The following is a 25,480-nucleotide window of genomic DNA, read 5'->3' on the forward strand; positions in this document are numbered from 1 at the left end:
TGATTCTCATTCTAAAGTTAATGTTGAGGGTTTAATTGTTAGAGGTAGATCATCACACGAAAGCAATACTTCTATGTCAAAGTCCAAATTTAAATCAAGAGACCATAAATTCAGACTTTTTTGCCATTACTGTAAGAAAGACAATCGTGATATTTTTCAGTGCTTAAAGTTGAAAAGAGCATTTAGTTTGTCATTTGAAGAAATCTCTTTATGGTCTTAAACAAGCTCCTAGGAAGTGGTATAAAATGTTTGATTCCTTTATGACTGCACAGCAATATTTTCATTGCAATTATGATAATTGTGTTTACTTCAAACAATTTCCCAATGGACCTTTTATTTATTTGATGCTCTATGTTGATGATATGCTCATTGCGTCTCATGACAAGTCATTGATGGATCAGTTGAAGGCTCAACTTAGTCATGAATTTGATATGAAAGCTATGCAAATAAAATTCTTGGCATAGAAATTATGTATGATCGCAAAGATGGTAAATTATTTCTATCTCAGAAAAGTTACATTGAGAAGATACTTGTCATATTTAATCTCGATAATTGCAATCATGTTTCTACACTTTTGCTTCACACTTTAAGTTGTTTTTTAGTCAATGTCCTACTAATGAAGAAGATAAAGGTTATATGTCATGTGTTTCTTATGCCAGTACAGTTGGAAATCTCATGTATGCTATGATTTGCACTTGACCAAATTTAGCTCATGCAGTTAGCGTGGTTAGCAGATTTATGTATAATCCTAGGAAAGAATATTAGAATATTGTTAAGTGGATTCTTTGTTATTTGAAAGGTACTTCTTATTTTGGTTTTATGTTTGATAAGAATAATGTGAAGACAAATAATATTGTTAGGTTTGTTGATTTAGATTATGCTGGTGATCTTGATAAATTAATGTCTATTTCTAGATATATCTTATCTTTGTGTGGTTCAACCGTTAGTTCGAAGGCATCTCTTTATTTTGTTATTGCTCTTTCTACTACTGAAGCATAATATATTTCAACTACTGAAGGTGTCAAGGAAGCTATTTGGTTGTGATGTCTAATATCTTAACTTGGTATTCCATATGATATTAATATTGTTTATTGTGATAGTCAGAGTGTTATTTGTTTGACTAAGCATGATATGTTCCATGCCAAGATCAATCATATTACTATCAAGCGCCACTTTATTCATGATATTGTTTCTCAAGGATAAGTTATTGCGAGAAAGATATGCACTGAAGACAATGCCGCAAATATACTTACCAAGTCACTCTCTAATATTAAGTTAAGCATTGTCTGGATTTAGTTGGTATTCGTGGTGCTTAGCAACCCTTTGGGGTTTCGAAAACAATTTCTTCACGAACATATTTATAAGTATTTTGTTTCAAGAAAAAGTTTATTAGGATATATCTCAAAAAGATAGAGTCATAGTCAGGTACAACTTCAAAACATGCACCTATAAATATGGGTCAACCCTTGTATTTGTACCCTACACTATCATATTAGAGATTTATCTCATGTGGATTCTTTCCTTTGCATTGGAGGGTTTTTTCACGTTACATTCGTACATCTCGCTTTACTACAGAAAAGTTTATCATTGTCGATTCAAAATTGACGTAACTGTCAATTTTTGAACTGGTAGTGAATTAGTGACAGTGATAATCCATGATTATACCATAGTTATAGTAAGCATCACTACTGGTTCTAGCCTTGAACCGGTAGTGATAACCCAATTATCACTGCCGGTTTATATCTTGAACCGACAGTGATAATCATTTCACATGTGCAAAAATACTCTATCGCGAACTCTTCAGCATAGAGATATAAGAATGAATGTTGCGAAGCTGCTGTACCAGGAGCTCTTCTGACATTCCAAGTTAAAGAGCTCCTGATACAGCAGCTGTCGGTGACATGGGAACCAGGAGTCCCCGAGTCCCAAGGCCAGAACAACAGAGTGCCACGTGGCGCCCTCCCTCGGGGGTTATCTCCCCGAGGTCCGAGAAGACCAAGTTCCAGGAGAGGGTGCTCGGGGCTATGAACAGTGGTCCCCGAGTACCCGAGTTCCCCGATGACCCGAGAAGATCAAGTTCCGGGAGAGGGTGCTCGGGGCTATGAACAATGGTCCCCGGGTACCCGAGTTCCCCGATGACCCGAGAAGGCTAAGTTCCGGGAGAGGGTGCTCGGGGCTATGAACAGTGGTCCCCGGGTACCCGAGTTCCCCGATGACCTAAGAAAAGTCAGTTCCGGGAGAGAGTGCTCGGGACCGTAAACAGTGGCCCCTGAGCACTCGAGTTCCCCGAGGACCCGAGCAGTCAAGTTTCGGGAGAGAGTGCTCGGGGCCATGAACAGTGGTCCCCGAGCACTCGGTTCCCCGAGGACCAAGAGAGGGCATATCCGGGAGAGAGCGCTCGGGGCTGTGAACAGTAATCCCCGAGCACTCACAGTTCCCCGAGGGTCTGAGAAGTCCTTTGCCGGTGGTCCCCACAGAGGCTCAGCGGTGAGGTGTCAACTGGTAAGAGGCCCGATGCTGCATTTAAAGAGGACGCATGGCCTGTCACTTTCAACCACTCCCCCCACGCCTGTCGTCAGTCCCTGCCACGGCCTGGCAGGGAGGCGTGGGGATAACGTCGCAGGACTCGAGGCACACTGCCTGCTACCCTGCTGTGTCAGACCTGCTTTGACCGGGCGGGCACGCGGGGCTGCTCGGTGGCTACCCGGTGGGCCCTCCCCGCAGTACTCGCCGAAAAGCAGAATGATGACGAACAAGACTGGAAGGGGGGCGCGTTTTCAACCCTCCCCGTCACCTCGAGCTGCAACCCATGATGGTTGCTTTTCATCTATGGCGCCTTGGAACTTGCACCATCTTTTCTGGACACGCTACCGCCCCGACGGGTATATAAGCGGGGCGGGCTCCCCGGAGAAGAAGACATGGAATACACGAGGCCGGCATCGGACACAAGACAGAGAAGACGGAGACTGAAACTTAGATCGACCGAAGAACAAGGAGCATGAAGCTCTAGACTTAGACAAATATTCTTGTAACAAAGCAGATCCTCAGAGAGACATTCTCAGAGCATTTATAGCATACACACAGGAGTAGGGTGTTACGCTCAGTGCGGCCCGAACCTGTCTAAAAATCCCCTGAGCATTTACTTCCTCCTGCATCCGATCATTCCACCCCACCTGCATCTCATTTACTCCCATTTATTTCACCTACGAAGCGGGTTCAGAATCATCCCCCGGCCGAATCTCAAAGGGGGTCCCTCCGGATCCCCGCTTGAGGAGTTCACCCTCTGACAACAGCCATGCGTCATATGTTATACATCTTGTGCTAGCCGAGTGATAATACTATACGAGTGACAATAGGAAGTCTAAATGAATATCAAAATCATAATATTTAATAGTCAAACTTAGCTTGAAGCGAATGTGCTTTTTAATATTTGTTTAGATCTACCTTTTGCTACAATCATCTTCACACAACATCCGCGCGCGTTGTGGAAATGAGAAGATGAGATGAGGAGATGAGGAAGGCACACGACCACATGTTGGCTCGAGAGACGATGGGCTCGGAGAACGCGACGTGGCTATGGCTCGGAGGACAGCGGACGGCTGCAGTGGAGACAGTGAGAGGAGACGAGAGAGGATATGAGGAGATGAGGAAGGCACACGGCCACATGTTGGCTCGTGAGACAACGGGCTCGACGAACGCGAGGTGGCTACAGCTTAGAGGACGCGTTGAAGTCAGGCACAAGGTGTAGAGGTAGCCACAATGGAGATGGTGACCACCGCTCCACTTTGAACGCTACTACCTCTCTGGAGCGGTTTCAGGAGAGCGAAATGATATAGGGACAGCTGAGGAAGACATATTCTATTTATAGAAGAATTATCACTGTCGGTTTAGAATATAAACCAGTAGTGATAATAATTAGCACTGTCTATTATGAAAGACGCACCTTTTTAAGAACCGGTAATGATAATTTGACTATGACTATTAGTTCTTGGTGACTCAGTTTTTTATACGTGTCTGGAGCTTACGAATCGATAATGATATATTATCACTATTGATTATTATTGAACCGACAATTAAAGAAGATAGAAATGATCTTTTCTCATTAGTGTCGTGACCATCTATTCATAACATGCAGCATATCGTTCTGTCAAATCGAGCACGCTCCATCTAAACAATTACGCTGGTATGATATGATTTGATCTCTCGCATATTACCACGCCAAGTTTCCATGGTCTGCTAGTTCCTATCATTCATATCTTTCAAAACACTGCGGCATACCTTCTTTTTTCTTTTCTGACGGAAATGTTACTGCTCACTAGCACAACCGTATTACTTGTGCATTAGCATCTTACATCAAGAAATTTCCCTCTCCCAAACAAGTAGCATGCATTGTGTCTTTCTATAGCAAGTTCAGCGGTTTAATTAGCCACTCAAAAATTTGGATAAAGCAGCACTTCCAGATTTAATTTAATCTACAGATAAATCATGAACACGAACGGATAAACTAGCATAATCATATAGCAAGTCTATATTCTAGACATATATGTAATATGGCTACACAATATCTCTCTCTAATTTACTAGATGACAAAACAACAAAATACTAAGTATGAAAGACATGAGAAAATAGGAGATTTGATCGCAGTGAACTTATCGATCACTTACAGAGTAGGTAGTAGTAGCAAAAGATGTGGAGGACACCATGATGACAATGTTGTAGGTAATGATGAAGAGGATGATGAATATATAGAGAAAGCAGATAGTGAACAGTTGTGCGAAGCACTTACAAAAACCTTTACGATGCAGGATCCTAAGGGAGATATATCGAATATCTAACTATGCGTATATGTGCATAAAGAATATATCATATAGGAATAGGGTATGTACAACACATATTAAAAAACTTTAGATATCACAAAACCAAATCAGCGGTACCTGATACATCTGGAATCAAGAAAGTACATATCAGGAAGGATTCGATTGGTTATCTAACTCGATACGATAAGTACTCAAAACAGATTTATCTACTTGGACGTCAAAGAAGTCAATTCCCTATCGACCACGGCTGGATAGGAGTCGGTACCTCACCCCTATGTAAGGTGAAAAGGCTAGGGGAGAGGAGAAAAAGACACGACGAAACACAAGAAGAGAGAAGATACTCGACGACTTTAGCTTTAGGTTAGATCAGATCTGATATACTCTCTGTAATAGATTTAGCCTCATTGCTTGTACTCGAGATCATCAATATACAGCACCAACACTTCCACAGGACGTAGGGTATTACTCTAATCGGAGGTTTGAATCTGTATACATCAATTGTCTCGTCTCGTGGTTAATCTCTACACTCGAAGGTATCCAATCAATTTATGGACACATTGTCAGGAACTAATCTTCGACAAGATGGGTTCCAGAGATATGGTCTCTCAATCCCCAATGCACGTCGGTAAAGCGGGATATAGTAGTCTATCTATGATGACGCAATAGAAAAAAAAAACAAAAACCCTAACCCGCGTATGCCTTGAGCCAACATAACAAAAGAATAAAATATCAAAAGAAGGTTGCACTTGCACAAACCAAACCCAACAAGGCATGGTGTGCAAACGCACGCATGTGTTCTTCTTGTCATTCTATCCACATGCGCTAATAAGATAGAAACATAACTATTTTTAAGTTGATTTTTCTCCACTTTCACTAGCAAGATGTGATTACAAACTACACCATCCTTATTACCCTCCCCACGCACCCCAACACACAATCTTACAACCCTCTAGAAATGCTATAGTAGTTAGGCAATTTTGCTAATGGAGCTTCAAGGTGGCCACCTCTGTACTCTCTAATCCATGGTTGGCCCCCTCTAAATCTTAGCCCAAAGCTCTGCCACTTCCCTCCCTTTATATGGATGGCCTTTAAAATTTATTAGAAATTATCCTCAAATATCATAAGTCAAGCCCATATATTTTAATAATTTAAATCCAAATTGCAACATTTGAAGCTGATTCTCCATGCACTGTTGCAAGTTCAGCGGTAAGCTGATAGTAACGTGCCGTCCCATGGATTAGAGGGGAGGTGGCACGAACGATCATGATCTAAAAACTTGGGTACCCAAATAAATAAAAATGCTAAAGAACGCACTTGGTCTAAATCTTGGAAACGCCCATCGAGTATACGCTTCTTGCAGAATTAAACACGGATTGCTTGGCCTCTTCGAACAATATCCTACTAATGGCCATGGAAATGCAAATTGAACACCAAGGAAATTTATTCATTTGACATCTTCATCTAGTGGAGCATTTTCTACAATTTATTTTCTTTAAGCAATCTAGGCTAATCCAATTGTATGTAATATATACAGACACGTACATAGCACATACCAAATATCAAGCTGCTGATTTAATTTGCGTCTAAGTCCTAATGAAGAAGATGGTGAGCTCCGGTCCGGCGGCGCTGCCCTCGGGGTTGTGCATGTAGTACGTCTCGGCGTCCTTGGATCCCACGACGCGGTCGAAGTGCGCGCGCATGTACGTCAGCTCGCCGTCAGCCGGGTGGGCCATGTCGGCCGGCAGCACGCCGGCGCCCATGGACGTGGCATGGAGAAGCTGCATCACACGCTCGTCCTGCTCCGTCGCCTCCCGCCGAGCCGCGTAGCCGACGCTCTCGCCGTTCACCTCCGCCGCCCAGAGCGGCTCGTCCAGCAGTCTCCGCGACGCCTCGGCCGCGTGATGCTGCTGCTTGTCGCACTCGAGGGTGACGCGCACCATCCCGGCCGCGCTCACGTCCTGGATGAACTTGGCCGTGGGCACGGCGATATCTAGCAGCAGCCCCGGCGGGCTGGCCGGGCTGTCGTGGAACGCGATGGTGATGCGCGCGCGCCGGTGGCCGTACAGCGTCCCCGTGGCGCGCGTGGCGCCGTGGAAGTGGTTCCTGACGTATCCGCCGGGGCCGTGGAGCCCCGGGAGGTGGTGCAGCGACGGCATGCCGCGGCAGGACGGCGCCGGGATGATCGGGAACGACCGGAACGCGGCACGCACTGACCGGATGAGGCGTCCCGGGCGCGACCGGTACTTGCCCTGCTTCTGCTTCTGCGGCAGCGGCACCGGTGGTGGAGGCGGAGGCGGCGCGGACGCGTGCAGGAAGGGGATGTCCGGGAGCGGGGTGGCCGGCGAGGGCCGCGGGTCCGGGATGGAGCTGGCGCCGAGGAAGACGGTCTCAGCGGTCGCCGTCGGGGTCGTGGGTCTCCGGGCAGGCTGTGTCATGAGGCGGTCGGCGCTGCCGGGGCAGCGCGGCAGCGGTCGGGCGGGGCAGGGGAGGGGAATGCCGCGGCGCCAGCGGTGGCATGCGGAGGAAAAAGGACGTGCGGTTGGGGAGGGCACGCCTTGGATAGGAAACACACCAGCGTCGGGCGACAACTGATGGCTCTGCATGAAACAAGGAGAGCCGGCACAGCCTGCCTGTTGCAACTAAACAATGGTTTTTGCTTTCAGTTCCAGAGGGAATCTGAAAAACAGAAGAAGTTATAGACGATGAGGAAAAAAATGAGAACCAAAATAGCACCGCTCTCAGTCACCCCCGTCAGTGGTGTTCCTGAGTCCTTCACTTGCACTACTGTCAGCGACGAATCCAGGATTGAACCATGATCGAGGCTGACTTACGACTGACTGAGACACAATCATGCAATCTGGTCAAAACCATGGTACAAATTTAGCAGACATAACAATTGAGCCAATGATGACAACATCAGTAGTAGACCAGCATATTGCATACCTGTATAACTATCAGGTTTTAGTTCGATATTTTAATTAGTTGCAATATGGGATCAACAAGATGAAGGAGTTAGAACTTGCCTCCAATGTCTTTTTCTTCATCCTCCTTGTAGTCCGAGTCTTCATGTCCTTCCTCAAATGCGCCTTTATCTGATATTGAACGCGATATATCGACAAAAAAAGGATAACTAAGGAATAAACAACAACAAAACCAAGTACAAACCAAATAAACTCCAAAGAACTACCAAACTAGGATAGATGGAAAGGTTATGATTTTAGATGAATTTAGATGAAAGAATCATTAAAATCGGAGTTAAAAACGGAGAAGAAATATGCTTTAGAAAATCATCCGGGAGGTTAATTCTAGAAAATGAAAAGGGAAGGAATATTCCTTGGATTTTTATTAGATTTTTTTATTAATAAATTATTTTCAAAAAATAGTGTGGTACAGCACGACAAACTTGTTAGTGACATCCTCGATAATGGTGGTGCCTTCACCAAAGCTACGCAAAAACCATCTCAATAGCAAGGAATCTCAATGGGATATGTGGGTTGTGGTTCTACAAGAGATGTCAAGTTCAACAACGATGACTTTGCCAGAGACAGAGCGTCAGAAAAATGACCACCCAACATTGAAGGTGGCAGCGTTGACAGTCCAAAGCAGGGACTGGGGGCAAGGCTTTGGCACCAAGGAGTTGTGAGGGATGACACCACATGGTGCCACAAACTCAAGGGTGATACCCATCAGCTCAAAGGCAAAACACAAGGTGTTACAAACCTACCCCATTTAAAAATAATCTCATCCCTGAGATTCAGAAGATTCTTCAAAGAGGTAGGGATTACTCTAGAAGATTATTTCTTTAAATCATCTTCCTGTTCCCACGTGGCTTCGCCTTCAGTATGATTACTCCATTGTACTTGGTGAAACCTAAAAGTTGTCCTTCTGGTTTGATGAGTTACCATATCCAAAATCTTGATGGGCCTTTCTTAATATTGGAGATTTGGTTTAGGTCGGTTGTTTCCACCAGAACTTGCTCTCCCAGAACACATTTTGTACATCTGTCGTTTCTGTCAGAAGATCCAATATGTAGGAAATTGCTCCCACTTTTTTTAGTACCTTTTAAGGTCCAACATATTTGGAAGCTAACTTTTCTAGATTTTAAACCTCAGAGTACATTTTATTGGGGAAACCTTCAAGTACACATAATCTCTAACCTCAAAGCGTAGCTCTCTCCCACTGGTGTATGCAGAGCTTTTTTGTCTGCTCTGGGCTACCTTGAGATTCTCTCTTATCCTAGATTCTTGCTCTTCTATGTCTTTGGCTATTGTTGATCTAGAGGAAGAACACTCTCCTATTTCTAACCATATAAGCGGTGGTATACACCTTCTACTGTACAAGGCTTCAAAATGTGACATCTTTAGGCTAGCTTAGTAGTTGTTGTTGTAGGAGAACTATGCATATGCTCTCCCAATATCTTCCATAGGTTAAAATGCAAGCTCTTAGAAAATCTTCTATAATTTGATTTACTCTTTCTATCTGGTCATCCGTCTGTGGATGGTACGTTGTGCTGAAATCTAGTTTGGCCCCATGGCAACATGCAGGCTTTCGAAAAACTTTGTGGTGAGTTGGGTGCCTCAGTCAGAAATAATTCTACTTGAAACTCTATGTAGTTGGACAATGTTCGCAACATATAGTTCTGCCAACTTGGCTGCTCAGGACACCTTCGTTAAGTGGTCCACTATTACCCAGATAAAGTCTTGTCTTTTTTGAGTCCTGGGTAACCTGTTTATGAATTACATACCAATTTCATCTCAGTTCCACTCTAGAATAGGTAGGGGTTGTAATAGATCTGTTGGTCTCTAATGCTCTACCTTAACTTGCTGGCATATATCACAATGAGCAACAAACTCTACTATGTCACTTTTCATTCCTAATCACCAATATTTTTTCTCTGAAGTCCAAGAACATCTTGGTGCTTCATAGGTGGATAGAGTAAGTGAATCGATGAGCTTCGTCCAGGATAGAGTAAGCGAAGCAATGAGCTTCGTCCATGACTAAATTTCTAAGCTCTTCCTGATTTGGTACACAAATCTGATCCTTATATCAAATCTTTACCTTATCATCCACTCGGAATCATGAGGCTTTATTGACTCTGGTATTAACTTTGATCTACTGCAAATCTTTTTCCTTTTCTTTTTCTTGGGCCTTCCGAATTTGGTCTTCCAACGTTGGTTGCACACTCAGGTTGTAGACTTGTCCTTACTCAATGATTTGTATGTTCAGACATTGCACCTCTTCATACAACTTTGGTCGCTGTAATCCTTAGTTTACTATAATAAGCCTCCCTGCTTAAAGCATCTGCCACAATGTTGAGCCTTCTAGGGTGATACTAAATATCCAGGTTGTAATCCTTTATTCATTCCAACCACCTTCTTTGTCTAAGGCTTATATTTAGCTGAGCCAAGGTATACTTTAGACTTTTATGATCTGTATATATTGAGCACTTATTACCGATCAAGTAATGTCTTCAAATTTTAAGTGCATGCACGACTGTAGTGAATTCTAGGTCATGCGTTGGGTAATTCTGTTCATATAGCTTCATCTACCTTAATGTGTAAGCTACAACTTTGCCATCTTTCATAAGAACACTTTCTAAACATAGTCACGAGGTATCACAATAAATCACAAAATCCTTGTGGATATCTGGTAGCACGAGTACTGGGGCTGAAGTTAACCTCTTTTTAAGTTCTTGGAAACTCTTTTCATGAGATTCCTTCCATACAAACTCTTCTCCTTTCTTGAGTAACTTAGTCACATGTCTTGCTATCTTAGAAATTTTTTCAATGAATCTGCGGTAATAACCAGCTAATCCAAGAAACTTCGGACACATTGGATGGTCGCTTCCACTCCACAACCGCTTAGGGTCTACTGCTACTCCTTCTGCTGACAAGATGTGTCTGAGAAAAGTTATTTTTTTTAGCAAAAACTCACATTTACTGAACTTAGCATAAAGCTCATGGGTTCTCAAATTTTCCAAAACTATCATCATATGGTGTCCATGTTATTCGGCACTCTTAGAGTAGATGAGAATGCCATCGATGAATACTACAACAAACTTACCAAGCCCTTCCATGAACACTTTGTTCTTTTGATTCATGAAGTGTGCTGGTGTATTGGTCAGTCCAAAGGACATAACAGTGAACTCATATTATCCATAATGGGTCAAAAGGGGGGGGGGTCTTTGGTACGTCACTGGTTCTAGTCTTCAGCTAATAATATCTTGATCTCAGGTCAATTTTGGAGAGAACTTAACTCCTTTCAATTGATCAAACAAATCAGCAATCATGGGTAGCAGATACTTGTTCTTGAGGGTGACTCCATTAAAGAACGATAATCTATGCACATTCTTAGACTATCAACCTTCTTTACAAACAACATTGATGATCCTTATGGTGATGAACTAGGTTTGTTGTAGACTTTTTATTGTAGTTCTCTAATATGCACTTTTAATTCCGCTAACTCATTAGCTACCATCCGATAAGGTCTCTTGGTTATCGAGGTTATTCTAGGAATGAAATCCATGATGGACTCAATTTCATGATTAGGTGTCATTCCAGGTAAATCTTCAGGAAGACATTTGAGTGTTCTCATACTACTGGCATGTCTTCCAATGTCGCAACAGTCAAGCTATATCAGTTCCAATTTAGGTCCTTGAGGATGAACTTCCACTTTGGTGCCTTAATGGTTGACTAAGGTAGCCGTTTTGGTTGCATATGCTATATTGTTTCCATGTTGGGTTGACCAATCTATTCTAAGCATCATATCAATTCCATCCAATTTCGGGACTACTAGGTTCGATCGGAATACTACCCCACTTAATAAGATTCTAAATTGTTGGCATCTCAAGGTGCACTTGATATTCACTCTACGAGAACAGGTAACTATAGGGTGTTTCATAAAAACAATTGGAATTGCATGCTTGACAACAAACTTTGATAAGACAAACGAGTGTGTAGTTCCAGAATCAAACATAACTGTTGCAAGAATTTATCCAACTAAGAACTTTCCAAGCACAACATTTGGTGCATCCTTAGATTTTAGAGAATCAATGTGGTTGGCATGACCTTTCCCGTATGTCTTTCGGATTCTCTTCTGTAGTCTTAGAGGTTGTTGCCCTATATATCATACTTCTGCTGCAGGAGTCCTAGCTGGAGCTTTTGTTGTATCGACATGAGCCGTTGATGATTTCAATTGCTTACTGGGACAATCTTCCATGTAGTGATTAGGCTCTCTACAGGTGATGTAAACTATGTTTGGGCTTGCCATGATGATAACACTTTCATATTGTTGTTTGGTAAGCTGGTGCTACTTGGTGAGGAGTGGATTATGGAACTCCAAGCTACATAGTCTGCCGGTACTTCAGCTTCGAATGAAGGTTGAATTTGGGCTTCTAGAGCCTTTCCTGTTGCTTACGCTTCCATGCATTGAACTTGTTCTTCCTTTCATTTTCAAAATGAGCTTGAGCCTCTTCCAATAGAATGGTCCGATTCATTAGTGTGTTGAAGATTGGGTAAATGTGTGTAACCAGCTATGTTTGCAGGCGATGTCAAAGATCTTTCCTAAAATGGACATATTTCTTCTTGCCAGTGGATATGTCTTCCGCGGCATAGCAGGATAGCTTGGTGAACTTATGAATGTATTGGCTCACATTCATAATTCCTTGTTTTAGGTTGCAAAACTCATATGCTTTTGTTTCCATAGTAGTATTGGGCACATGATACTTTTGGAATTCCTTAGAATTCTTCCCAAGTTCTGGCATTAGCATTTTCTAATGATTCATAATAGTTTTCCCACCATTCATTTGCTGCTCCAATGAATTGATGTGATGCTAGCACAACTCTTTCTCAGTCTTCACAGTAGATGAAATCCAACTCCCTGGAAATGGTCCTAAGCAAATCATCAGCTTCCAACGGATCTTTTGCACTTTCAAAGGATGGGGGCTTAATCTTCATAAATCCTACCATATTGGATTGTTATCCTTCACTATTACGTCTAATGTTGTTGATTCCTTGGGTGATCGATTCCATCAGTCAGATCTAGTTAGCCAAAATGGCAACCAAGTCACTAGCCAAAATGACTTCGTCTTGCTGTGTGTTCTCATTCTCTTGTCCTCCTTCTTATTCATGCTCAATTTGCACTTCTTCCTCATGATTTTTAGCTTGGGCATTCCTGTTAACTCAATTGTCCATGTTATTCCTTTGGTCATAGCCATCTCAGCCTCCTCTACTCATTCTTGCTACCCTTGGTGGCTGTTTAGCTTGATTCTCAGCTCATGCATCTGCACCATGCGCAGCTTCATCAAGGTTCTACTTGAAATGTTGCCAACTACATTCGGACTTACTTGTAGATGACATCTGAACTCACCGTGACCGTGACCGTGAGTTCAGATGTCATCTACAAGTAAGTCCGAATGTAGTTGGCAACATTTCAAGTAGAACCTTGATGAAGCTGCGCATGGTGCAGATGCATGAGCTGAGAATCAAGCTAAACAGCCACCAAGGGTAGCAAGAATGAGTAGAGGAGGCTGAGATGGCTATGACCAAAGGAATTATAATACAAAATACTTTTGATTGGTAGCAAATGACAAATATGCTTGAACATGGTGAACAAATCAAAAGAGGTGAGGAACAACTCAAAGAATATATTACCCAATATTACAAAGCTCTTTCTGACCTCAAGATAATAGAGGATTTTCTATGATTGAATCTTGAAGGGATGATATCCCTCAACCGTATGATGTTTATAATGAGATGTTGATTGCATTGTTCACTAAGAAAGAAGTAAAGGAGGTAGTATTCCGAATGGAACATAAGAAAGCATCGGGTCCTAATGGATTCCAAGCTGAGTTTTACCAAGTTCTTTGGGAAATCATAAAAGGTGATTTAATGGTACTTTTTTATGAATTCCATAAAGGGACTTCGCTTTTTTTTTTTAGTCTAACTTTGGTATTATCATATCAAGCAAAAGGAAGTGGCACAAATCCAACAATTTTGGCTAATATGTCTTCTTAACATCAGTTTTAAGATATTCACTAAAGTTAGTGTTAATAGGATAATAGGTGTTGCGAAGAATGTAATTAGATCAACACAAACTGTATTTATGTCATCCTACATGAAACTATACATAATATGCACAACGAAAAAATGAATAGAGTAATCCTCAGACTTGATTTTGAGAAGGCATATAACAAGTTGCCTTTTCTTCAAAAAAACTCTAAGAACGAAAGGATTCTTATTAAAATGGTGCAGATGGATTGAACGGTTTGTAGCAGAGGGGGTTTATGAGTAAAGGAAAACAATTATGTAGGACATTTCTTCTAATCTAAGAAAGTACTAAGATAATGTGACCCTTTTTCTTCGGTCTTTTTTAATCTAGTGGTTGATATGCTAGTAATTTTAATTGTGAGGGCGAAAGAACATGAACATACAAAAGGGTTGTTTCACATTTGGTGGATGATGGTTTATCAATCCTATAATATGCATATGACACTAAACTTTTTATGCAACATTATATTGAACAGGCTAAGAACATAATATTGAACAGGCTAAAGATCAATTTCTATAAAAATAAGATATTCTACTATGGGGAAGCAAAGGACTATGAAGAATAATATACACAATTGTTTGGATCTCAAATGAGGGACTACTCTTTTAGATACTTGGGAATTCCTATGCAAGAAAACTAAGCAACAAGGATTGAAAAATAGTGAAAGAAAGATTTCTAAAGAAATTGAGTAGATGGTAGGGAAAAGACTAGTCATACGGTGGCTGGTTAGCCCCAATCAATTTTGTTCTGAACAGTCTAGCTATGTTTGTGCTATCCTCCCTTGAAATCCCGAGAGGGATTCTCAAGAAATTGGATTATTATCGGTCTAGAAATACATACTTGCTAAATGAAATATGTTGTGTGGATCAAAGGATCAAGGTGGTTTGCGAATCCATGACCTTGACATCAGAAATAAATGTCTACTTAGTAAATGACTATTCAAGTTAATTAATATGGATAGAGTATGGTAGACTTTACTTAGAAACAAATACCTAGTAATAAGGCAATTGCTCAGGTTAGAAACAACTAGGTGATTCACATTTCTGATCAAATTTAATGAATGTAAAACCACTCTTTTAAGTTTGGAGAATTTTAGGTTGCAGAGTGGCACATAAATTAGATTCTGGTAGGATAAATGGCTAGATTCAAGTACACTAAACGAGCAATATCGCATCTTATTCAATTTTGTTCATAAGAAACATACCACACCATTAGATGTGTTTAGCTCAGACCCCTTCAATGTCTCCTTTTAGAGAGCTTTGATGGGGAATAAGTTACAACCCTAGCATAATCTAATGGTAAGAATTGCAAATGTTCAACTCAACGACCAACCTAACACATTTAGATGGTTGTTGCATCAAAATGGGCAATTCTCTATCCAATTAGTAATGTATAGGACTGTGACATAATCTAATATCATAAATCATAATCGGTATGTGTGGAACTAAAAATCCCCCTAAAAACAAAGATATTCATGTAGTTCTTTCATAAATGAGTAGTACTTACTAAAGATAACTTAGTTAAAAGAAACTAACAAGGTAATGAAAAATATAGTTTTTTATAGCAATGAGACTATAACATCTTTCTTTATTATAGTTTTGCTAAGTTTATTTGGAGATCTTTACAAATCACTTTGGCTGATAACCTCCTCTTAGTATATCCAATATGTTTGGATTATGGCTAAATGGGATAGAGATAAAGCTTAAAAATAAAATTTGGTTGTGGCACGTCATTTGTTGGGCACTTTGGCTTAGTTGGAATGATGTGATGTTTGATAAAGCAAAAAATCACTCTTTTATGTAGGTAATTTTTTAGGGCACGCATTGAATACATTTTTGGGCATTGTTGCAAAAGGAGGAGGAGCGAGACACAATGCACATCGCATGTCGCCTTTTAAAGACAACTATCATGGACTGGTCATCTTTGCCAAGTATGGGTGAAGGTTTAACAGTAGAATAGATGTTTCATGACAAAAATTATCTATTTGTTAAATCTCACTTTTCTTAGTTGGTGAATTGTGGCTATGTGGTAGATAGAGTCTACATTATAATAAAAACTTATAATAAGTATTGACTTGGTACATCTTCAGATATAGCGGTTGGGATACTTTTTTATTCCATTATCTATTTTTTCCGCTTAGTCTATCCACAAGGTAATGTGGAATAGCCAATTTTGCCCCTCAACTTTCTCTCTAGGCTCAATTCCGTTCCTCAACTATCAAACCAACCACTCCACACCTCTAACTTCCCTTTTGGGCTCAAACAAGTCCATGATCCAATGCGGAGTGCCACAATAGCATTCATAGTCAGTGATAGGCACCCTTTGGTGAGTCATCACACATGAATTGTCTCTTTTGCTCTTGTTTTTCTCCATTAGAAGTCAGGCTCACAACCCATTCATACCCTCAACATCAAGGGAAAATATTGTGTGTAAATGGAATGTCTGGTGCAAAGGTGCAAATATCAAACTTCCATCGTAGATCATGATCCAAAGACTCATGTTCATCCTACCATCCTATTTAGATGCAGTTGTCCATGTTTTGCTGCCATGTGAGGGTTTTGTGTAAAAATACTTCATTGGATGAGGGAATCATGTTCATCTGGACACAAGCCGCTAGATCAGATTCCAACGATTGCAATATATTGTTTGTACTTTTACACTAGATAAGCCATTTGCACTCAATATTTTTTTAACATTGGATCACATACTAGTTTGAGTCCATGATGCAAAGGGAAAGTTATAGAAGACTAGAGCGGTTTGAAAGTTGAGTGAAGAAAATGCCAGTTTCGCCCAAGTATAACTAGTTAATTAAATATAGTTCATGCGGCCTAAAAAAATTAAGTTCGTGTAGCAGCATGACGTCATAATGTCTAAGGTTATGTTTTGTTCTTCGGACGAGGTTCGTACAGCTGTATCGTATAAGTAGGTTGAGGGAAAGTAGGTGAACGGAATCATATTTGTTCAAAAGAAGAGTATTTTTGATTGTATCTGTTTAAACAGGTTGAGTTGAGTTTCTATTTAGTTGACTGAATTTTATTCCGTATGATCGGATGCAAGAGTTGATATTGTGATTGGTTACTCGCACAAAATGATTTTGTGATACTGACAAGTAGTCCCGACTGTATCAGCGGATGTAGAGCCTGCATCTGCTGGACCAGGTTGTAGAGTGAAGCTTGAATTGAGCTTCATTCCTGAGCCAGAATGAGGTCGTATATGCACTCGCCGAGTTAGGCTGCAACAGTGAATGGAAGCAACCAAACGAGTTTCTTTTCGAGATTTTACGCATTCGTTGAAATAGGATGGGGGAGATGTGGAAAACCAAACACACCTGTGGGCAGCTAGCGGAGAGTTCGACCTCCGCAACACCCACAACGCAGCCCATCAACCACCACCGTCTCACAAAACAAAGGCAAATGCTATTTTTCTTACGCTCGTTTTTGCAAAAAAAAAAAAAGGCTGTGAGGCGTTAGATGGACAACCATCTTCAACCTCTCGCATCGCTCACTGCGCCCCCACCTCCTGCAAGCCCCCAGCCGGATCCACGCCCACGCCGCGCTAACCTGGCTGATTCGCGCTCCCCCGCCCCACTGACCCACTGGCCGTCCTCTGCCACCCCGTTGCCTCGCCGCCACGCCTCCTTTGCTGAGCTGATCTGTCTCCCCGGAGCTTTCTCTAAAGCTGATAACGAAGAACCCTGATCAATGTGGTGATTGGTTGGCTGCATGAATGGATCTAGCTCCACGGATACGTATAATCTCAAAGAGAAACATGTTTGATTACCCACATATACTATTCCAGCCTGATCCGGCAGATACAAATGTATGTCCATAACCTTGTTAGGTGGATACAGGCTATTATATCCGCTCATACAAGCGGACCCACTTATCAGTGTCACAAAATCAACTTCATACAAATAACAAATCAGAATCTCTATTCTTGTATTCACTCATACGACGTCAGATTCAATAAAATAAATAGAAATTTAATTCAGCATATCCAGACAGATATAACTAAACCAAACATTATTATCTTTATTACTCTTATATTCACAAACATTATTATCTTTATCACTATTATATTCACTTAATCTACGTATACGAATAGCATAACATACAAGCAACCCATCACATCCCAAACCTCGCCGGCGTCCGTTGAAATCTCACGCGCTGAAATGTAGAAAGTGTGCAAAACAGAACCACGCCACGCTACACCGCACCCGTCTGACCGTCTCCTCCCGGACTCCGTCCGTCCGCCTGCCCGCCGCCCTACGGAAACAACCGCCGTGCCCCCCCCACCCCCTTCCCGTCCGCGCAACGCAACCCCAACAAGCTGACCCGATTGAACGGACGGAAGAGGAGTAGGCGGCCGCGGCGTCTTCTGTCGTCTCCCGACTCCCGAGCGCTCCCGGGACCAGTCCAGCGGCCCCCATCGGACGATGCAGGGCGGCGTCTCCGGATTCCGTAAGCGCCCCCACTCCCTACCCCGAAATCGCCGGAATTTTCAGCTCGCTCTTGTGGAATTTTTCGTTTGGGGCCTGACTGATCGGGACGGCGCCGTCGCCGTTTTGTTGGTTGCAGAGAACGCGCCGGTGACGCGGGCGGTCGCCCTTACCAGCGGCCTCCTCTCCGTCGTCTTCAGCGCGCAGCGCCGCACCCGCGCCCTCGGCATCTCCTACCAGGTCGGCCGCACCCGCCAAATCTTGCCGTCTCTGTTGCCTTCGCGTTTAGGTTTCCCGAATCCGTGCTTCGTCTGAAACTCCTACGCGTTGGGGCTCTTCGGCGACGCGTCGGTTTGGTTGTCGGTGTCTAATTGTCGGAGTTGTAGCTGTTGAGGTGCCTGTGGTGCTTCCAATCGATGTTTAGTTTACTCTGTGGTGTTGGGGAACTGATGAGTAAAGAAGTCTCATGGGATTCAGTTCAAATTGATGTTTAGGGATTCAGGATTTGGGTCTTTGCGAAAGAGAGAGTAGTGGCTTGTGATTATCGTCGGCAGATGTGGGGGAACTGTGTTGGTGGGAGGACTTAGGGTTATGCTGTTAGGAATCATGGACATGGATGATGTGTTGCTCGTGAAGTAGGATAGGCAATTTGGATTGCTCCAGTTAGGACTCAGGAATCTTGGATCGACTCAAATTTGTAGCTGAGCTTAGGAAATGATCTTGTGAGATCTAGGAACTAGATGGTTTGTGATGGTTCATGAGTCTTGTTTTTTCCCTTTTTAGCAACTCTTTCATTATCTGTTTCTTTGTGAGTTTGGAAAATGTCATCTTGTTGCCAGTTAAAGGGATGGGTTACATGATTGATGTAGAAAATGATGAGTGGGTTTACACAGCAATTTACAGAAACAGGCAGTGCCGCCATTACTGTCAATATAAAGTGAGTGATTACCACTCAAGGTGGAGATCCGTGCACAGTTGCTGCTTGAAACCACCTGGCGGCACATAATTGCATTGTGCATCTTAGGCCTGTTAAGATTTAGATTATATGCACTAATTGCACCACAAAGTTTGTTGACCTGATTATCAGTTAAATACCATGTCCATGGTCGAACTATGTATGTCTTTCGCATGGTGTGTCGTCTGAAAGTTGATTTGGAGAACTTAATTTCACAATCCACAGAAGGCAGAAGCTTAGATTAGGCCCTGTTTGTTTGAGCTGTGGCTTTTCCAAAAGCTTCTTTTAAAAGCTGCTAATGAAAAACTGCTTCTGGAAAAGCTGTTTTTGGATTGGCTTCTGTTGTGGATGAAATGTATAATATATGTAATACCCCTTAGAACATCATCCCTCAAAAGCCAAGCTCCTCGCCTCCTCCTGACCAGCTTCTAGTAGCTTCTAATTGTAAAGAAAACATTTGCTTCTCAAAAGCCATTTCCAGAAGCTAGTTGTTTGTTTTAGCTTCTAGCTTCCGAGAAGCAAAAGCCAGCAGAAGTCCAAACAAACAGGGCCTTAATATCACTAGCATTGATTAGGGGATTATGTTGCCAGCATAACAGCATTACATTAGAGGTGACCCCGTGCCACTTTGATATGTTGCACCATATTTGTGCACCTTGCTGTTTAGCGATAGTCTTGTGATTCCAGAAGTTAACTCATGAGAGGTGGCATGTAGGTATCAATGTGTCATGTTGTGGGCCATGTGAATGTCTGTTTGTAGAAATTGATTGGAAATTAACAGATTAGAGGGAACTTGAATTTCGTCTCAGAATTACCTGGGCAATGTGGAACTTCTGTGTAAATATGGTGTTAGGTGTGTTATTCATTTCCTAACTGTTCATGGGTACATCAATAATTCGTACCATGCCTTAGCCTAGAGAACAGTAATTTTCAGCCAGGATTGGCATTAAAAAAATAACTCGATCTATGGGGGGAAGACAGCCCACCATGGCATTGCATTTAAAGGTCGAGAAAAGGCACCGAAGGCCGGCCACCCAGGGGCATCTTTGAAAGCGACTGCACAGCGGCCCAGGACCACGCTGAAAGTGACACATAGCGAGTTGCCTTTTTTTGTGAGAATCAGGGTTCGAGCCCTGGTTGGTAGCACCAACTACTGGGTGACTTACCACCATGCTACTAGCACGTTTCTTTATGAGTGGCATTACATGCTCATTAGTTTGTGCACCCCTGTCATTTGCGTACCTAAATATGTATTTAGAAATGTTAACATCCTGTTATAAGTAAAGTGGAAAGAAAATGAATGTTAACTCTCAGTGATAAGTGGCATGGTGCCGCTGTTTGTATATGCACCCAATTATCTGTCCTTGAGCTCGATCTACTTTAATGCAAAGCATGTGTTGGCTGCATCTGTTTGGTTGCTTGTCTAGTCACTGACTGCTATTTTGGATCTTTCTTAAAAAAATGTCTGATCAATTATTTCTATTTTTATTGCAGGACATTATAAAAAATTTCCGTTTATGGAAGATTTTCTCATCTGTATTTGTGTTTCAGTCAACACCGGAGTTAATGTTTGGACTGTACCTTCTGTATTACTTCCGTGTATTTGAGAGGCAGATAGGTTCTAACAAATACTCGGTAGGTACTTTTCCTTTTGCACTTCTCTCTAGTCTTAAATGAAGATGGATAAACAACATCAATAATATTGTAGGAGTGAATTGCTCATTAATCCCTTAAACTAGCATGGCTTTTCTATCAATAATACTGTGGACATGGAAAATGGTTCATTGCTATGTTCAAAGTGCTCAAGTGCATGTGGCTAGTTTAACTCTTATACGCATGCAATTTCATGGACATATGGTGCAATTTTATTCCCAAAGCAGCTTCAGTCTTTGCAAAAGGTTCCATTGAAATAAGATTACTTATGAACTTAACAAGCAGATAATTATGATATAATACTTCTTCTTTTTCCATCTACTGTGCAGGTTTTTTGTTTGTTTACTATCACAGTGTCATCACTTCTCGAGATCCTATCATTGGTTCTCCTGAAAGGTATGCTAATGAAGTATCGAGACAAACTGCTAAATAGCGTAACGTGGTGGCACTTGAGGAAATCATATATCTTTTAACTTAGTTGATGGTTATTTGCTCTGCTTACTTCCTAAATAACTTCTATCTTGGTCTCTGCCGTCATTGTTATAGTTAGGTTTAGATAATCGGAAAATGTCTGACTGTATTTGTTTGCAAAAAGGAAATATCAAAGCTCAGGTTAACTATGGATAAGATAGCAGCAGATAGGTCAGCGATGCAAAGCATCGTTTTGTACAAATTGCAACCTAGTGTATTCATCTTTGGGAGATCTTATTTCAATAATATTTTTTTATTAAACCTGAGATTTAGGCCTCGTTGGTGTGTGCTGCAGTATGATGTGAATTCATTTTAGTTACAGAGAATCTTTATGAATTCCAAAGAAGTATTTATGTTCATGCTCCAAAAAAGGGTTCTATTAGTTAATATATATCCAAAGATAGTGCATCGAAAGTGCTTTTGAAAAGCTGCTGCAGTGTGAAACACGGCGTTTATGTTCTCTCAAAAACATGTAATTGTGTTCTCTGGAGAAGAACTCTATTCATCTGTTGCAGAACATTGGGGTAAATTGTTTTGTCCCTAATTCTGTAGGGCCTTTGCCATTTTAGAGTAGCTGTATTTCACATTGTTCTAAACTTTAAACTCGATAGTTATGTTAGATAAACTCCTTTCTGGTATCTGTGACATTGTTTTTTTTATGTTTTAATCTTAAGCTTATGTCAATCAGTAGCTTAATTATGTGCACTGGTTTTTCTTGATGTTTCAAAATTTTTATCTTATATGTTAATCAGTGGTATAATTGTGAGCTGTGCACTTGTTGAGTCTCTTCCATTTTTGAATTGTTTTTTATCTTTACTTTCATTCTTTACAGATACAAGCTACATCAGTGCGCTTGCATCAGGACCTTATGGTCTCATATCTGCCTCATTTGTTCCGTTCTTTCTTGACATTCCTGTCACATCACGATTCCGTATTTTTGGCATTAATTTCAGCGACAAATCATTCATATACCTAGCTGGTCTTCAGGTCAGTCTTGTGTCATAAATCATAACTGAACTTCTGTGATTACATCTTTATATTGAGTGATAACATCTTTTCTATTTCTCCTGGCAGCTTCTTTTATCTTCTTGGAAGCGCTCCCTTATTCCTGGTATATTTGGTCTGATTGCTGGTTCTCTCTATCGTCTAAATGTGTTCGGTGTCCGCAAGATGAAGGTTACTAGAGATCTATTTTCCAGTTTGTACTTTCACATACATCTTCACTTTGTGCAAGGACTACATCTTCCACGAGATGTGCTGCACATATTTTTCCATGAAAATAATTTATTTCCAGTAAATTAGAGCGAAAGCAGCCTCGTTTCTTGGACTGAAAGTAATTTAGATAAATGAATGTTAGTGTGTTTATCCATTTACCTTTGTAACTGCAGGAACTTCTCACCTGGAACTGTAGAGTAGTGTGTTAAATTGTAGCACTGTTCTTTTGAAGTTATGAGGGTTAAGTTGTGGGATTAAGTTTATTTATTTTGCCTTCAGGATATTATCTTAGCTTCAAATTTATTGCTATTGCCTTTTGCTATCGACTTTGTGTTCTTGCTACTACTATTGTGCATGCTTCTAATTTTCTTTCCTATTTGGTCTTCGGCCGTGTTTGTTTGAGCTTCTGCTTTTGAGCTTCTTTGAAAAGCAGTGTTTTTGGCTTTTCTGAAAAGCTGCTTTTGGAAATAGGTTGTTGGCTTCTACAATAAATTTTTGGCTTCTCAGCACATAGCTTCTCAGAGAAGCACATCTCAGCGAGCTTCTCAGCTTTAGTTCATTTTCCTCAGAAACAGGCTTCTGTCTTCTCCAGAAGCCACTTCTCCAGAACCTCGTTTGTTCTGGCTTCTGGCTTCTGGCTTCTGGCTTCTGCCAGTAGCAGAAGCAGTTTCAGAAGCAGCAAACAAACACAGCCTTCTTATGAAGTTCCTGCCTTTTGTACAGCTTCCACAGATTATTGCATCGTTTTTTGCAAGATACTTTGCACCTCTGTCAGGAGGTACATCTCGGCCTTCCAGGAGTCTTGTTGGAAACATGCCTTCTCAAACAGCCCATGCTATTCAGGTTAGATTCTGAAGAATTAATTCGGAAATTTAATTTCTGTGTGCATTGATCCTTTTCAACGTAGTTGTCTGTTTATACGAAGTACAGCTGACCACTTAAGCATGTTTAACAGACAACTTTCATTGATAGATTAATTATTTTTTTATGTTGAATAATCATATGTTGCATAATTACTTGTTTACATATATCAACAAGGTTAATAAATGCAAATTTGCTCTGTATGATACATTATACTGGAATCACACTGTTGATAGCTCATACCTAATGGGTTACTATGTCGCATGTCGATGACATTGTTGTGAAAATATTCTAGTTCTACTCTTTGATCTTGGGTTTTGAGGCATGAGACTATTAACGCCGAATTTCTAATCATTCTACAGAAAAAAATGGCAAGGTGTTGTTTAGTTGGACAGTCTGTACTCTGTTGTGCATTATTGACTTTGTTTTCTCTCAAGCAGAATCAGTCGTCTACTGGATTTGCTCCCATCATGGAACCTCCAGAGTCCTCGGTTGCTATGCTGGTTTCAATGGGCTTTGATGGCAATGATGCAAGACAAGCACTCATGCGAGCCAGAAATGACATCAATATGGCGACGAACATCCTACTGGAAGCACAGTCTCGTTGAGCTATAATTTGCTGCTACTTCGCTGGCAAACCATCGAGAGCAGAGCTGGTTGTATTCCAAGATGAACGGACACTTTGACGCGCATTTGGACAACAGATCGGTGGATTAATGGTGCTCTCTTAGTTTATTCACTTGTTTCTACCATGATTTGTAGTTGTTCAACATCCTTCGTCCAAGGTGACAGCTTAGGAAATCAGCAAAAGTTCGCAGCAGTTATTTTGATTTTGATCATGTCAATACTTAGATTGATCCCACCTTATAGACAAAAAAATGTATCATTCCAAATTCAGCTTGTAGGATAGATGATATATAAACTTGGCATTTACAGTGTAAAATTCATCAGGAATTTGCAGCTTGGAGATGATTCCAGCGAGATACATGAAACAGGCTGAATTGCTTTGTATTTTCACCTTTCATGTTGCCCTCTAAAGGAAACGGGGGAATAACATTTAGACGCTTTATGAGCTATGGATACCCAGTACAGCTTAAAAATGGTTTAAACCGAACAAGAAACATATAGGAATTTTAAAACTAAAGTAGTAAAGTTAGCTTAAGTAGTAAGTTTATGGACTAAAGGTGGATTGTTTGCTTGTTGGACTTGCTTTAGGCCCTGCTTGAAATGCAGGAATTTCATAGGAGATAGTTCAGTTCCCATAGCGATAGTTCAGTTCCCATAGCAATACAGGATCAAACATGGAATCAAAGAGTTACCGTTTTGGAATTAGTGAATGCTCACTAGTTCATTAGGAGTTACATTGAAATTACTGTCGCTTTGTTAGCAGCAGTACACCGCATTAACTAACCGCACGCACTCAAGAAGGCTAAAACAAAAGGAAAAGAAACGTCTTCCGCTCTTTTTTTTTACTTTAGTGCTTTGGTGTTCATATCATCAAGATTAGGGCTAGATGTCGGCTCAGCTCGACTCAATCTGGCTCGTTAGCATAACAAGCTGGCTTAGCTCGCTAAGGGAACGAGCAAAATTATTGAGAGCTCAAGCCAACTTATTAAGATCACTAGCCAGCCACAATTTTCAGTTGTATTTTCGTCTATCTGATGGTGCATCCAAACATTTGGGTGTTTACTCCGTTTGGTTTCCATTCTTTACACTATTTAGTACTCCTTCCGCTCACCAATATAAGACATATTTTGACTTGAAAAGTTTTTGAAGTGTAATCTGACCATCAATTTCTCTTATATTACGTTGTCAATTACTACAAAATTAGCATCATATTAAAATTATTTTAAAATACGAATATATTGATGTAACCTTTGTACTTTAAATATATATATACTTTGACTAATTGTTGATCAAAGTTTACAAAATTTGACTTTTTCAAGTTAAAATACGTCTTATAGAGATGGACCAAGGGTATCACTTAAGCTGTAGTATGAAGTCATGGATCTATTATGTTAA

At 41.1% G+C, this 25,480-nt stretch overlaps 2 protein-coding genes across 2 annotated transcripts; one reads left to right on the forward strand and one right to left on the reverse strand.

The window, feature by feature from the left end:
• Window positions 1-6,400: 6,400 nt before the first annotated feature.
• LOC133931120 (uncharacterized) lies at window positions 6,401-7,420 on the reverse strand. Its single transcript, XM_062377933.1, has one exon. The coding sequence runs from the start codon at window positions 7,418-7,420 to the stop codon at window positions 6,401-6,403; it is 1,020 nt and encodes a 339-aa protein (XP_062233917.1).
• A 10,573-nt stretch (window positions 7,421-17,993) lies between these two features.
• LOC133909742 (rhomboid-like protein 20) lies at window positions 17,994-24,475 on the forward strand. Its single transcript, XM_062352303.1, has 8 exons — window positions 17,994-18,325; window positions 18,443-18,543; window positions 20,753-20,893; window positions 21,241-21,307; window positions 22,215-22,369; window positions 22,457-22,558; window positions 23,321-23,440; window positions 23,899-24,475. The coding sequence occupies exons 1-8, from the start codon at window positions 18,301-18,303 to the stop codon at window positions 24,064-24,066; spliced, it is 879 nt and encodes a 292-aa protein (XP_062208287.1). The 5' UTR covers window positions 17,994-18,300; the 3' UTR covers window positions 24,067-24,475.
• Window positions 24,476-25,480: the final 1,005 nt, after the last annotated feature.

This window comes from Phragmites australis, chromosome 1 (assembly GCF_958298935.1).
Source record: "Phragmites australis chromosome 1, lpPhrAust1.1, whole genome shotgun sequence".
In the NCBI taxonomy this organism is placed as follows: domain Eukaryota; kingdom Viridiplantae; phylum Streptophyta; class Magnoliopsida; order Poales; family Poaceae; genus Phragmites; species Phragmites australis.

What these genes read in the sequence shown, in the direction of transcription:
- LOC133931120 (XM_062377933.1), bottom strand. Translation starts at nt 7,420, where the DNA reads ATGCAGAGCCATCAGTTGTCGCCCGACGCTGGTGTGTTTCCTATCCAA.
- LOC133909742 (XM_062352303.1), top strand. Translation starts at nt 18,301, where the DNA reads ATGCAGGGCGGCGTCTCCGGATTCC. An exon ending in CCCTCGGCATCTCCTACCAG is followed by an intron (nt 18,544 to 20,752) that starts GTCGGCCGCACC and finishes TTTTTATTGCAG; the next exon opens with GACATTATAAAAAATTTCCG. An exon ending in TATACCTAGCTGGTCTTCAG is followed by an intron (nt 22,370 to 22,456) that starts GTCAGTCTTGTG and finishes TTCTCCTGGCAG; the next exon opens with CTTCTTTTATCTTCTTGGAA.